General features: G+C 45.7%; 1 protein-coding gene across 2 annotated transcripts in view; it reads left to right on the top strand.

Annotated features, from left to right (window-relative positions):
• Positions 1 to 13697, top strand: part of WSCD2 (WSC domain containing 2) — a 799558-nt gene that overhangs the window by 640706 nt on the left and 145155 nt on the right. For both annotated transcript variants that reach the window (XM_077292392.1, XM_077292385.1), the window contains one exon: positions 6675 to 6849. In XM_077292392.1, the coding sequence (XP_077148507.1) occupies positions 6675 to 6849 (175 nt within the window). The remainder of the gene's footprint in view (positions 1 to 6674; positions 6850 to 13697) is intronic.

The following is a 13697-nucleotide window of genomic DNA, read 5'->3' as shown; positions in this document are numbered from 1 at the left end:
CATAATCCCGCTCCCCACCCCATCACCACAAATAATCCCGCCCCCCCACCCCATCACCACACATATTCCCGCCCCCCCACCCCATCACCACACATAATACTGCCCCCCACCACATCACCACACATAATCCTGCTCCTTCACCACACATAATCCTGCCCCCACCACATTACTAAACATAATCCCGCCCCCCACCACATTACTACATATAATCCCGCCTCCCACAACATTACTACACATAATCCCGCCCCCCACCACATCACCACACATAATCCTGCCCCCCATCACATTACCACACATAATCCCGCCCCCCACCACATCACCACACATAATCCTGCCCCCCACCACATCACCACACATCCCGCCCCCAACACATAACCACACATAATCCCACCCCCCCACCCCATTACCACACATAATCCCGCCCCCCACCCCATTACCACACATAATCCCGCCCCCACCCCATTACCACACATAATCCAGCCCCCAACACATCACCACACATAATCCCGCCCCCCCCACATTGCCACACATTATCCGGCCCCCACCACATTACCACACATAATCTCGCCCCCCACCACATCACCACACATAATCCCACCCCCCACCACATCACCACACACAATCCCACCCCCCAACACATCACACATAACCCCGCCCCCCACCACATCACCACACATAATCCCGCCCCCCTCCCAATTACCACACACAATCCCGCCCCACCACATCACCACACATAATCCCGCCCCCCCTCCCAATTACCACACATAATCCCGCCCCTCACCACATCACCACACATAATCCCGCCCCCCAGCACATCACCACACTATTGTTATTAACTTCATTTTAAGTTAATTTACCACCTGCGTAAGCGCTATTGAATTTTGTCATTATTTACTTTAGTTTAATCACCAGCAGCGTTAATCAGATAGCAATGAGCGTGCCGAGCGTTAGCTGGCTGGAAACATCTAGTAACCTCATAAAGGGACATTAGTCAGAATTGTAAAAATTGGCCCGTTCATTAACATGCAAACCACCCTTGGGGGTTAAGGGGTTAAATGGTCACCTGATGCATCAGCTAACTGTTGGTGATAGAGTTATTTTATGGAGACCAGCCTTGCAGTTGCGGCTCTCTGGTGTCAGCTTCTTCTGGAGTTTGGAGTCCTTTGTCTGTGTCCTCTGCAGTGTGGAACTGGGCAATGGGGTCTGGAAGCTAAGTGTTAGGGCTGGCAGAACGCACCGAGTAAATTGAGAGATGTTATTTGGTGCGTTCGCAGCCCAGGGTCCACCGTGCCGGAGAGGACCTGCTGCTGGCTAATGGCGGCCCTTTATGGCGATAGAAGCGAACTCTGTTACTTCACAGAGACGCTGTGCCAGATCTCACTCTGACCCTCGGTGGCTTTTGAGCCCGTGCCTGAGGACGCCCCGAGTCAGCAGCTGAGACTTTGGCAACTACAAAACGCGGAACCCTGTTGACTTCACAGGAGTATCCAGCAACTGCCAAGCTGATGGCAGTGTGTGGCAACACAAACATACAATCTCCTCACCGGAGGAGCCGGTATTCTAGGGGCTTATTTCAGCCGGGGCCCTAAATCCACGCACACAATCTCCTCGCCAGAGGTGCCGGCATTCTAGGGGCTTATTTCAGAGTCCCTGAACACACATAAATGTGACCACACTGGCGCATGCACATAACTGATTCAATACTAGTGCATGGTCGTGCGGTCATGAGAGCCTTAAATAGCTGCAGCAAGTACAGGACCTTCCTAGAAGGACCAATGAGAGGCTGCTACAGAGCCTGAGCACCTTCAGGATCTTCCTGGAGGACCAATGGATTTAGCTGCAGTATCTGAACATGTGACCCTCAATCTCCACTGAGAGATCTTACTCTGGGCATGCTCAGAACGAGAAAAGCAGGACTTAGTCCCAGAAGCATCTGCTCGCTGCTGCCCAGCACTGGCTTCAATGGCAGAAGCTGGAAAAGCTGCAGTAACCCTTTGTACAGAGTCAGACTAAGCGAGACGCTGGGTCTGATGTCTCTGCTGAGCAGGCTCCACTGCGGCAGGAGAAGAATGGGAGACCGCAGTGGAGATGGCCCGAGATTCCCACTGTGCAGAGGTGGAAACTCGACCCCTAACACTAAGTGTGGTGTTTTTACCTTGTCTGTCTCATGTTTGTCACTGTTCCCTGTGTTGTACCACCTGAAGTAGTGAGGCTAGCGCCCTTGCCAGCTAGTGCACTAGCCAGGGCAGTGCGAGGTGACAGCGAGGGACAAGTTTTGTGACGGTGGTTGGGGGAAGAACCCGCTCAGGGCATTAGGGGAGTAAAGGGACAAGCTCAAGTTGGAGCTTAGGAAGTGTCCATTCCTCATTCCCTATCGGTAGGGCCTTCCCCTCCCCTATTCCATCCTTTTGAGTGTGGTGCGGCGTCCACTGACCGACCTCCTGTTGGGTCATTACATATCGTGACAACTGCTTTTTCCATGACCCTCGTGTTATATTCATCTTGCCCCAAAAAGTATTGGATGTTCACCCTGCTAGACCCACACTACAAGGAGAAACTTCCATCTCTCCTTCAAGAAGAGAAGTCTACTAAAATGGTGCTATACCAGAGGGTCATTGTGGAAAACATGTTGAAAAAATTTTCATCAGACCATGCTAGCAGCAGGGCGCAAGATTTCTTGCCCAACAAAAGAGGAGAAGCATGGGAGACACTTACCAGGCACAACAAACAAAAAAGAAGGGTAGGACAAAAAAACTACCAAGTATATACACCCATAAAATAGACTTACTTAATTAAAACACAATTAAATACAAAAATTATATAATAAATCAGAGGCTGCTAGGTACATATGCAGACTGACCCTTACAAATACAGGTGGTGACTATAGATACATGTTATTGTAGAGCATAGTCCCTTGTATATAGCCGAACAATCTACTATATAATTGTCTAAGGGTCACTTCCGTCTGTCCTTCTGTCTGTAACGGTTATTCGTTTGCTGATTGGTCTCGCCAGCTGCCTGTCATGGCTGCCGCAACCAATCAGCGACGCACACAGTCTGGAAGAAAATGGCCTCTCCTTACTCCCCACACTCACTGCCCAGCGCCCGCATACACCCCTCCGCTCACCGCTCACACAGGGTTAATGCTGGTGGTAACGGACTGCGTTATGCCGCGGGTAACGCACTCCGTTTCCACTGCTATTAACCCTGTGTGACCAAGTTTTTTACTATTGACGCAGCCTATGCAGCGCCAATAGTAAAAACATCTAATGTTAAAAATAATTTAAAAAAATAAAAAATGATTATATACTCACCTACGCCGCCTTTCCCGCTCCTCGTGATGCAACCGGCACGTTCCGGTCGCACGGATTGTCTGGCAGAAGGACCTGCCATGACGTCACGGTCATGTGACCGTGACATCATCACAAGTCCTGCGCGCCTGCGTGGAAAGGACCTGCCGTGACGTCATGGTCATGTGACCACTACACGGTCATGTGACCGCGACGTCATGACAGGTCCTGCACGACAAGGACCTGCCGTGACGTCACGGTCATGTGACCACGACACGGTCACGTGACCATGACGTCATCACACCCTGGGACCGGAAGATGCCACCTGCACCCCACACAGGCGACAGTGCTACAACGCCCCTGCGGAAGGTGAGTATATGTTTATTTTTGTTTTTTTAACCTGTGTCATACGTGGCTGGGCAATATACTACATAGCTGGGCAATATACTATCTGGCTCTGCTGTATACTATGTCACTGGGCAATATACAATGTAACTGGGCAATATACTACGTCACTGGGCAATATACAATGTAACTGGGCAATCTACTATGTGGCTGGACAATATACTACGTGGCTGGACAATATACTACGTGGCTGTGCAATATACTACGTGGCTCTGTGCTGTATACTACGTCACTGGGCAATATACTACGTAACTGGGCAATATACTATCTGGCTCTGCTGTATACTATGTCACTGGGCAATATACAATGTAACTGGGCAATATACTACGTCACTGGGCAATATACAATGTAACTGGGCAATCTACTATGTGGCTGGACAATATACTACGTGGCTGGACAATATACTACGTGGCTGGGCAATATACTACGTGGCTGGCCAATAAACTACGTGGCTGGGCAATATACTACATGGCTGGCCAATATACTACGTGGCTGGGCAATATACTACGTGGACATACATATTCTAGAATACCCGATGCGTTAGAATCGGGCAACCATCTAGTTGGGTATAACCCTCCTAAACATATATCAAGCAGAAAACAGGCTAAAATAAAATATAACACTTACATGTAAATCACACCATCTGCTTGAAGTTTTTAAAGATGGTCAAGCAATACATGCCCAACAAAACCAGCATTCTCCATAATTCCTTTGCGACCTTCAGCTATTGGATCTCAAAGCTGGACACCTGACATAAGCTGTCGCTCTCTGCCTTGGAGGTGTTGTGCTGCCTAGCCACTAGTGTCTTGTCTGAGTGGGTTTGTCCGGTGGTCATAACAGACATGTGCTTTTGTCTGTCAACAGAAAATACTGACAAGCTCACTCTGATAACAGTGAATAAAGCCTGGATTATCCTTGACTTTTCCACACCACCAAATGACAGCAGCACATAAAGTGTTTTTAATCTTCAGTATTTGAATGAGGCCCTCCAGTCAAGGGTCTATGGTTAACCCTGCTTGTAATTTTTGTGTGGCGTTGCAGAGCCTTTATGAGTGTAAAAGTTCCACAACTACACTTTCTTCTCAATATTTGAATGAGGTACTACAGTTGGTTCCCTCAAGGCTGTATGGATGACCCTGCTTGTAATTTTTGGCAGGCTTTGCACTTAGTGCATAGTCTTTATGAGACTAGGCATACCACTACATGACAATTTGAACAAAATATGTATGAATCCCTCCTTAATGTATAATACAGGGTGTATCTGAGTCCCTCTTTCATCTAAATTTTGGCACCTCTTGCTTCCTTCATAAATTACCATATTTTTCGGACCATAAGACACATCAGACCATAAGACGCACCCCAAATTTTCAGAAGGAAAATTGGGAAAAAAAATGTGTCAAATGGGGGTCCATCTTACAGTCTGAATTCAGCTTACATGGGGGAATCGGCAGCACTGGTGGAGTATGGTCACTGAGGGTGTTCGGTGGTCCAGTGATATGACTCCCATCCCAGACTGCTGCGGCAGGCTTGGCGGTGCTCTGTCGTGCGGGAGCTGCACCGGCATTTTTTGAAAGCCCGGAGGCCCCTGCATATCCATTGCTGCGTTGCAGTGGCCTCCGGAAAATCCCATCCCAGGTTGGTTCGGTGGTCTGTGGTGTTGGGTGATTCTGCCGGCATTTTGTGAAATCCCGGAGGCACCTGCACATCCATTGCTGCGATGCAGTGGCCTCTGAGAAAATGGCTGCCCTGGGCAGTGCATGCTCAGATTGAGATCTTGGCTGCCATTTCCCAGATGGCACTGCATCGCATCAGATTGAGATCTCGACAACGAGATGTCGGTGCCAAAATCTCAGGACGAGATCTCGTTGCCAAGATCTCAATCTGAGCATACACTGCCCCAGAAGGCTATTTTCCCCAGAGGCCACCACATCACAAATGTCGGTGGAGCCCCCTGCACCACAGAGCACCGCCGAACCTGCCGCATCAGCCTGGGAAGGGAGTGTGATCATCGCCCTGCAGCATTGGACTGGGACCACAGCAGAATTGCCCAACTCCTGCTGCCACCACATTACTTGTAACTATATTTTCCGACTATTAGATGTACCCCCATTTTCCCCAAAAACCTTTTGGGAAAAAAGTGCTTCTTATAGTCCAAAAAATATGGTACACTGAAATTTCTAATTTTTTTAATAAAAAAATTGAATTTTGGTTTAGTTTAATTATTTTTTTAAAATCCTTTTTACATTTTGCCTTATATAATAGTCATTATACAAATAAAAATGTGTCATTTTTATCTCTATATCCTCCAATTTCTCTTTGATTTTGAAAGTTTAATACTATGATACTATTGTTCTCAGCTGGGATCTGGGAGTCAGAGATGCTTCCAGAAGTCTTCCTCATACTGTTCTCCTCCCATTCAGCACTTTTTCTGTCTATTTCAACATTTTCACTACCCCCAAGACCTCCTTGTCTGGTCTGCAGAAAAAATGCATGGATTTACAATTGACTTCCATTATACTTGTTACTTAAAACGGGCATCCGTGCATTAGGAATTGCTTGGTTTGAGTAACGAGCAACCGAGCATTTAAGCGCTCTGTCATCACTACTAATGACATAGGAATCAGAAAAATAATTAGTGAATCGGTATACATCTTTGCAAAATCTATTTGAGATGCCTTTTATTGATAAGTAAAATTGCTGCCATTCTAAATTGTGTAAAAAATATTAAAAAAAAATAGAATAAATGAATGAACTTGTGTGGATATTGATTGGCTTTGGGGTTCTGCTAAAAATGAGTTTAAAAACTTTAAAGCTAAAATAATATAATTCATGTGGAATCTGACTGTTTTTCTCGCATTTAATTAAATGTTTCTGTTTGAAGAGAGAATGTGAAAGATTGAGTCACATCAGTGGAAATATATGACATTCTGTGTTCCTCTTCCATTACACTAACTTACTGTTCTCATTGACTTCCCACAGGAATATCCATTGGCAGTACTTGCAGGAACAACCTGTCACTGTGCTTTCCCCACAACTTATTTCACACTTCATGAGCGAGAAGATGAGCAGCTGTGTGCTCAGAAATGTTCAGGAGAGGAGTTTGAGAGCTGTGGCACACCAGATTACTTCATAGTGTATCAAACACAAGTGCAAGGTAGGACTGCAGATGCATCCCAGTAAATCTTTCTTAATATAATGGGTCATTATGGTGCCTGGAGTGCTTAGGTCTAGCACTTTGGTGTTTTTTTAACACTTTTGAGAAAATATTTCTGTACTGCCTTTAAGGGCATTGCAACAAAGAAATAACTTTTTTATTACTATTTTATTAAAGATATTGGTTACTTTATACGTATTTTAAAAATTATGTTAGTGATGTTTTTAATACTTGCTAATACATAAATATTACAGGTTTTCTTCAGTTTTGAAATGCCGTCTCTTTGTAAGTAAAGCCTTCCTAACATATTGCACAGTGCTCCTGTTAGCAAAACCTTCACTAATCCTAAATAAGTGCCACAAAATCATGTCCCTTACACTGTTGTTAAGATACAGATGAAGATGGGAAACTCATATAAAATGTACAGCAACATGAATCCTATGACTCAAATGTGGTTTTAGGAGTTGTCCAGTGAAAGCAAGTTATGCAACCACAGGGCCTCGCACCAATCAGCAGATTGGACTATCTTCAACCTCGATGGGAAACTTTCATCCCCATTATACAATGGTGCAGCAGGTTGGATTCCCAACTGCTTGTCCATTCATTTTCTACAGGGCTACCGGAAAAAGCCTATCACGGCACTCTAAACTTCGATAAGGAATGAATGGAGTCATATTCAAACATGCAAACTGCTGCTTCATTCTATCTGGGATTCTGACAATCAATAGGAGTCACAGCGGTCAGACCCTTCTGTTAAAGAAGCTATCACTTAGTCTGTGCATTGGTGAAAACTTGTATTAACTAGAAAACCACTTTTAGCTCTGAAAGTTGTAGGTATAAACATTCAAACATTAAATCATATTGGAGGACAATCTAAACTGCATATGAGACAATAATATCTATGTAAGAGCACTAAGCAGGGATGTTACAAAGCCTCAGAGCCTAATTGGCCAAAAAGTCCATGTGAAAAGATTAATACTATTAAAGACCTTTGGAGAATTTGCATCAGGGTCCATGATCTTCAAGTTATTCCACTGTGCATGTGATAGTAAATGTATGTTTGAGGAAAAGATTTATGAGAGGGAGAAGTGTGTGAGAAAAAGGTAGAAGTAAATGTTGAACTAGTATATTAAGTGCTTGGTTGGACGGTGGAGATGCTTTCCTGTTATGGTTCTCAATGGCAAGAGAACATAGCCCAGCATACATAGGAACTAGCTCTTGGAAGGATGGAAACTTAAACTGACCATGAACTAAACCTGCCGCACAACTAACAGTAGCCGGGTAGCGTAGCCTGCGTTTTATCCCTAGACGCCCAGCGCCGGCCGGAGGACTAACTAATCCTGGCAGAGGAAAATATAGGCCTGGCTCACCTCTAGAGAAATTTCCCCGAAAGGCAGACAGAGGCCCCCACATATATTGGCGGTGATTTAAGATGAAAATGACAAACGTAGTATGAAAATAGGTTTAGCAAAATCGAGGTCCGCTTACTAGATAGCTGGAAGACAGAAAGGGTACTTTCATGGTCAGCTGAAAACCCTATCAATACACCATCCTGAAATTACTTTAAGACTCTAGTATTAACTCATAACATCAGAGTGGCAATTTCAGATCACAAGAGCTTTCCAGACACAGAAACGAAACTGCAGCTGTGAACTGGAACAAAATGCAAAAAACAAACAAGGACAAAAGTCCGACTTAGCTGGAAGTTGTCTGGTAGCAGGAACATGCACAGAAAGGCTTCTGATTACAATGTTGACCGGCATGGAAGTGACAGAGGAGCAAGGTTAAATAGCGACTCCCACATCCTGATGGGAACAGGTGAACAGAGGGGATGATGCACACAAGTTCAATTCCACCAGTGGCCACCGGGGGAGCCCAAAATCCAATTTCACAACAGTACCCCCCCCCTCAAGGAGGGGGCACCGAACCCTCACCAGAACCACCAGGGCGATCAGGATGAGCCCTATGAAAGGCACGGACCAGATCGGAGGCATGAACATCAGAGGCAGTCACCCAAGAATTATCCTCCTGACCGTATCCCTTCCATTTGACCAGATACTGGAGTTTCCGTCTGGAAACACGGGAGTCCAAGATTTTTTCCACAACGTACTCCAACTCGCCCTCAACCAACACCGGAGCAGGAGGCTCAACGGAAGGCACAACCGGTACCTCATACCTGCGCAACAATGACCGATGAAAAACATTATGAATAGAAAAAGATGCAGGGAGGTCCAAACGGAAGGACACAGGGTTAAGAATCTCCAATATCTTGTACGGGCCGATGAACCGAGGCTTAAACTTAGGAGAAGAAACCCTCATAGGGACAAAACGAGAAGACAACCACACCAAGTCCCCGACACAAAGCCGAGGACCAACCCGACGCCGGCGGTTGGCAAAAAGCTGAGTCTTCTCCTGGGACAACTTCAAATTGTCCACCACCTGCCCCCAAATCTGATGCAACCTCTCCACCACAGCATCCACTCCAGGACAATCCGAAGATTCCACCTGACCGGAGGAAAATCGAGGATGAAACCCCGAATTACAGAAAAAAGGAGACACCAAGGTCGCAGAGCTGGCCCGATTATTGAGGGCAAACTCCGCTAAAGGCAAAAAAGCAACCCAATCATCCTGATCTGCAGACACAAAACACCTCAAATATGTCTCCAAAGTCTGATTCGTCCGCTCGGTCTGGCCATTAGTCTGAGGATGGAAAGCAGACGAGAAAGACAAATCTATGCCCATCCTAGCACAGAATGCCCGCCAAAATCTAGACACGAATTGGGTTCCTCTGTCAGAAACGATATTCTCCGGAATACCATGCAAACGAACCACATTTTGAAAAAACAGAGGAACCAACTCGGAAGAAGAAGGCAACTTAGGCAGGGGAACCAAATGGACCATCTTAGAGAAACGGTCACACACCACCCAGATGACAGACATCTTCTGAGAAACAGGAAGATCCGAAATAAAATCCATCGAGATGTGCGTCCAAGGCCTCTTCGGGATAGGCAAGGGCAACAACAATCCACTAGCCCGAGAACAACAAGGCTTGGCCCGAGCACAAACGTCACAAGACTGCACAAAGCCTCGTACATCTCGTGACAGGGAAGGCCACCAGAAGGACCTTGCCACCAAATCCCTGGTACCAAAGATTCCAGGATGACCTGCCAACGCAGAAGAATGAACCTCAGAAATGACTTTACTGGTCCAATCATCAGGAACAAACAGTCTACCAGGTGGGCAACGATCAGGTCTATCCGCCTGAAAATCCTGCAAGGCCCGCCGCAGGTCTGGAGAAACGGCAGACAATATCACTCCATCCTTAAGGATACCTGTAGGTTCAGAATTACCAGGGGAGTCAGGCTCAAAACTCCTAGAAAGGGCATCCGCCTTAACATTCTTAGAACCCGGTAGGTATGACACCACAAAATTAAACCGAGAGAAAAACAACGACCAGCGCGCCTGTCTAGGATTCAGGCGTCTGGCGGACTCAAGATAAATTAAATTTTTGTGGTCGGTCAATACCACCACCTGATGTCTAGCCCCCTCAAGCCAATGACGCCACTCCTCAAAAGCCCACTTCATGGCCAAAAGCTCCCGATTCCCAATATCATAATTCCGCTCGGCGGGCGAAAATTTACGAGAAAAAAAAGCACAAGGTTTCATCACGGAGCAGTCGGAACTTCTTTGCGACAAAACCGCCCCAGCTCCGATTTCAGAAGCGTCGACCTCAACCTGAAAAGGAAGAGCAACATCAGGCTGACGCAACACAGGGGCGGAAGAAAAGCGGCGCTTAAGCTCCCGAAAGGCCTCCACAGCAGCAGGGGACCAATCAGCAACATCAGCACCCTTCTTAGTCAAATCAGTCAATGGTTTAACAACATCAGAAAAACCAGCAATAAATCGACGATAAAAGTTAGCAAAGCCCAAAAATTTCTGAAGACTCTTAAGAGAAGAGGGTTGCGTCCAATCACAAATAGCCCGAACCTTGACAGGATCCATCTCGATGGAAGAGGGGGAAAAAATGTATCCCAAGAAGGAAATCTTTTGAACCCCAAAAACGCACTTAGAACCCTTCACACACAAGGAATTAGACCGCAAAACCTGAAAAACCCTCCTGACCTGCTGGACATGAGAGTCCCAGTCATCCGAAAAAATCAGAATATCATCCAGATACACGATCATAAATTTATCCAAATAATCACAGAAAATGTCATGCATAAAGGACTGAAAGACTGAAGGGGCATTTGAAAGGCCAAAAGGCATCACCAAATACTCAAAGTGGCCCTCGGGCGTATTAAATGCGGTTTTCCACTCATCCCCCTGCTTAATTCGCACAAAATTATACGCCCCACGGAGATCTATCTTAGAGAACCACTTGGCCCCCTTTATGCGAGCAAACAAATCAGTCAGCAGTGGCAACGGATATTGATATTTAACCGTGATTTTATTCAAAAGCCGATAATCAATACACGGCCTCAAAGAGCCATCTTTCTTAGACACAAAGAAAAAACCGGCTCCTAAGGGAGATGACGAAGGACGAATATGTCCCTTTTCCAAGGACTCCTTTATATATTCTCGCATAGCAGCATGTTCAGGCACAGACAGATTAAATAAACGACCCTTAGGGTATTTACTACCCGGAATCAAATCTATGGCACAATCGCACTCCCGGTGCGGAGGTAATGAACCAAGCTTAGGTTCTTCAAAAACGTCACGATAGTCAGACAAGAATTCAGGAATCTCAGAGGGAATAGATGACGAAATGGAAACCAAAGGTACGTCCCCATGCATCCCCTTACATCCCCAGCTTAACACAGACATAGCGTTCCAGTCGAGGACTGGGTTATGAGATTGCAGCCATGGCAATCCAAGCACCAACACATCATGTAGATTATACAGCACAAGAAAGCGAATAATCTCCTGATGATCCGGATTAATTCGCATAGTTACTTGTGTCCAGTATTGTGGTTTATTACTAGCTAATGGGGTGGAGTCAATCCCCTTCAGAGGTATAGGAGTTTCAAGAGGCTCTAAATCATACCCACAGCGTTTGGCAAAGGACCAATCCATAAGACTCAAAGCGGCGCCAGAGTCGACATAGGCATCCGCGGTAATAGATGATAAAGAACAAATCAGGGTCACAGATAGAATAAACTTAGACTGAAAAGTGCCAATTGAAACTGACTTATCAAGCTTCTTAGTACGCTTAGAGCATGCTGATATAACATGAGTTGAATCACCACAATAAAAGCACAACCCATTTTTTCGTCTAAAATTCTGCCGTTCGCTTCTGGACAGAATTCTATCACATTGCATATTCTCTGGCGTCTTCTCAGTAGACACCGCCAAATGGTGCACAGGTTTGCGCTCCCGCAGACGTCTATCGATCTGGATAGCCATTGTCATGGACTCATTCAGACCCGCAGGCACAGGGAACCCCACCATAACATCCTTAACGGCATCAGAGAGACCCTCTCTGAAATTCGCCGCCAGGGCGCACTCATTCCACTGAGTAAGCACAGACCATTTACGGAATTTTTGGCAGTATATTTCAACTTCATCTTGCCCCTGAGATAGGGACATCAAGGCTTTTTCCGCCTGAAGCTCTAAATGAGGTTCCTCATAAAGCAACCCCAAGGCCAGAAAAAACGCATCCACATTGAGCAACGCAGGATCCCCTGGAGCCAATGCAAAAGCCCAATCTTGAGGGTCGCCCCGGAGCAAGGAAATCACAATCCTGACCTGCTGAGCAGGATCTCCAGCAGAGCGAGATTTCAGGGACAAAAACAACTTGCAATTATTTTTGAAATTTTGAAAGCAAGATCTATTCCCCGAGAAAAATTCAGGCAAAGGAATTCTAGGTTCAGATATAGGAACATGAACAACAAAATCTTGTAAATTTTGAACTTTCGTGGTGAGATTATTCAAACCTGCAGCTAAACTCTGAATATCCATTTTAAACAGGTGAACACAGAGCCATTCCAGGATTAGAAGGAGAGAGAGAGAGGAAGGCTGCAATATAGGCAGACTTGCAAGTGATTCAATTGAAAGCACACTCAGAACTGAAGGAAAAAAAAAAAAAAAAAAAAAAATTTTTTCAGCAGACTTCTTTTTTCTCTCCTTTCTCTGCCAATTAATTTAACCCTTTGTGGGCCGGTCAAACTGTTATGGTTCTCAATGGCAAGAGAACATAGCCCAGCATACATAGGAACTAGCTCTTGGAAGGATGGAAACTTAAACTGACCATGAACTAAACCTGCCGCACAACTAACAGTAGCCGGGTAGCGTAGCCTGCGTTTTATCCCTAGACGCCCAGCGCCGGCCGGAGGACTAACTAATCCTGGCAGAGGAAAATATAGGCCTGGCTCACCTCTAGAGAAATTTCCCCGAAAGGCAGACAGAGGCCCCCACATATATTGGCGGTGATTTAAGATGAAAATGACAAACGTAGTATGAAAATAGGTTTAGCAAAATCGAGGTCCGCTTACTAGATAGCTGGAAGACAGAAAGGGTACTTTCATGGTCAGCTGAAAACCCTATCAATACACCATCCTGAAATTACTTTAAGACTCTAGTATTAACTCATAACATCAGAGTGGCAATTTCAGATCACAAGAGCTTTCCAGACACAGAAACGAAACTGCAGCTGTGAACTGGAACAAAATGCAAAAAACAAACAAGGACAAAAGTCCGACTTAGCTGGAAGTTGTCTGGTAGCAGGAACATGCACAGAAAGGCTTCTGATTACAATGTTGACCGGCATGGAAGTGACAGAGGAGCAAGGTTAAATAGCGACTCCCACATCCTGATGGGAACAGGTGAACAGAGGGGATGATGCACACAAG

Source organism: Ranitomeya variabilis, chromosome 1 (assembly GCF_051348905.1).
Source record: "Ranitomeya variabilis isolate aRanVar5 chromosome 1, aRanVar5.hap1, whole genome shotgun sequence".
NCBI lineage: Eukaryota > Metazoa > Chordata > Amphibia > Anura > Dendrobatidae > Ranitomeya > Ranitomeya variabilis.
The sequence above is the reverse complement of the archived record's forward strand: the minus strand, read 5'-3'. Positions and strand labels throughout refer to the sequence as shown.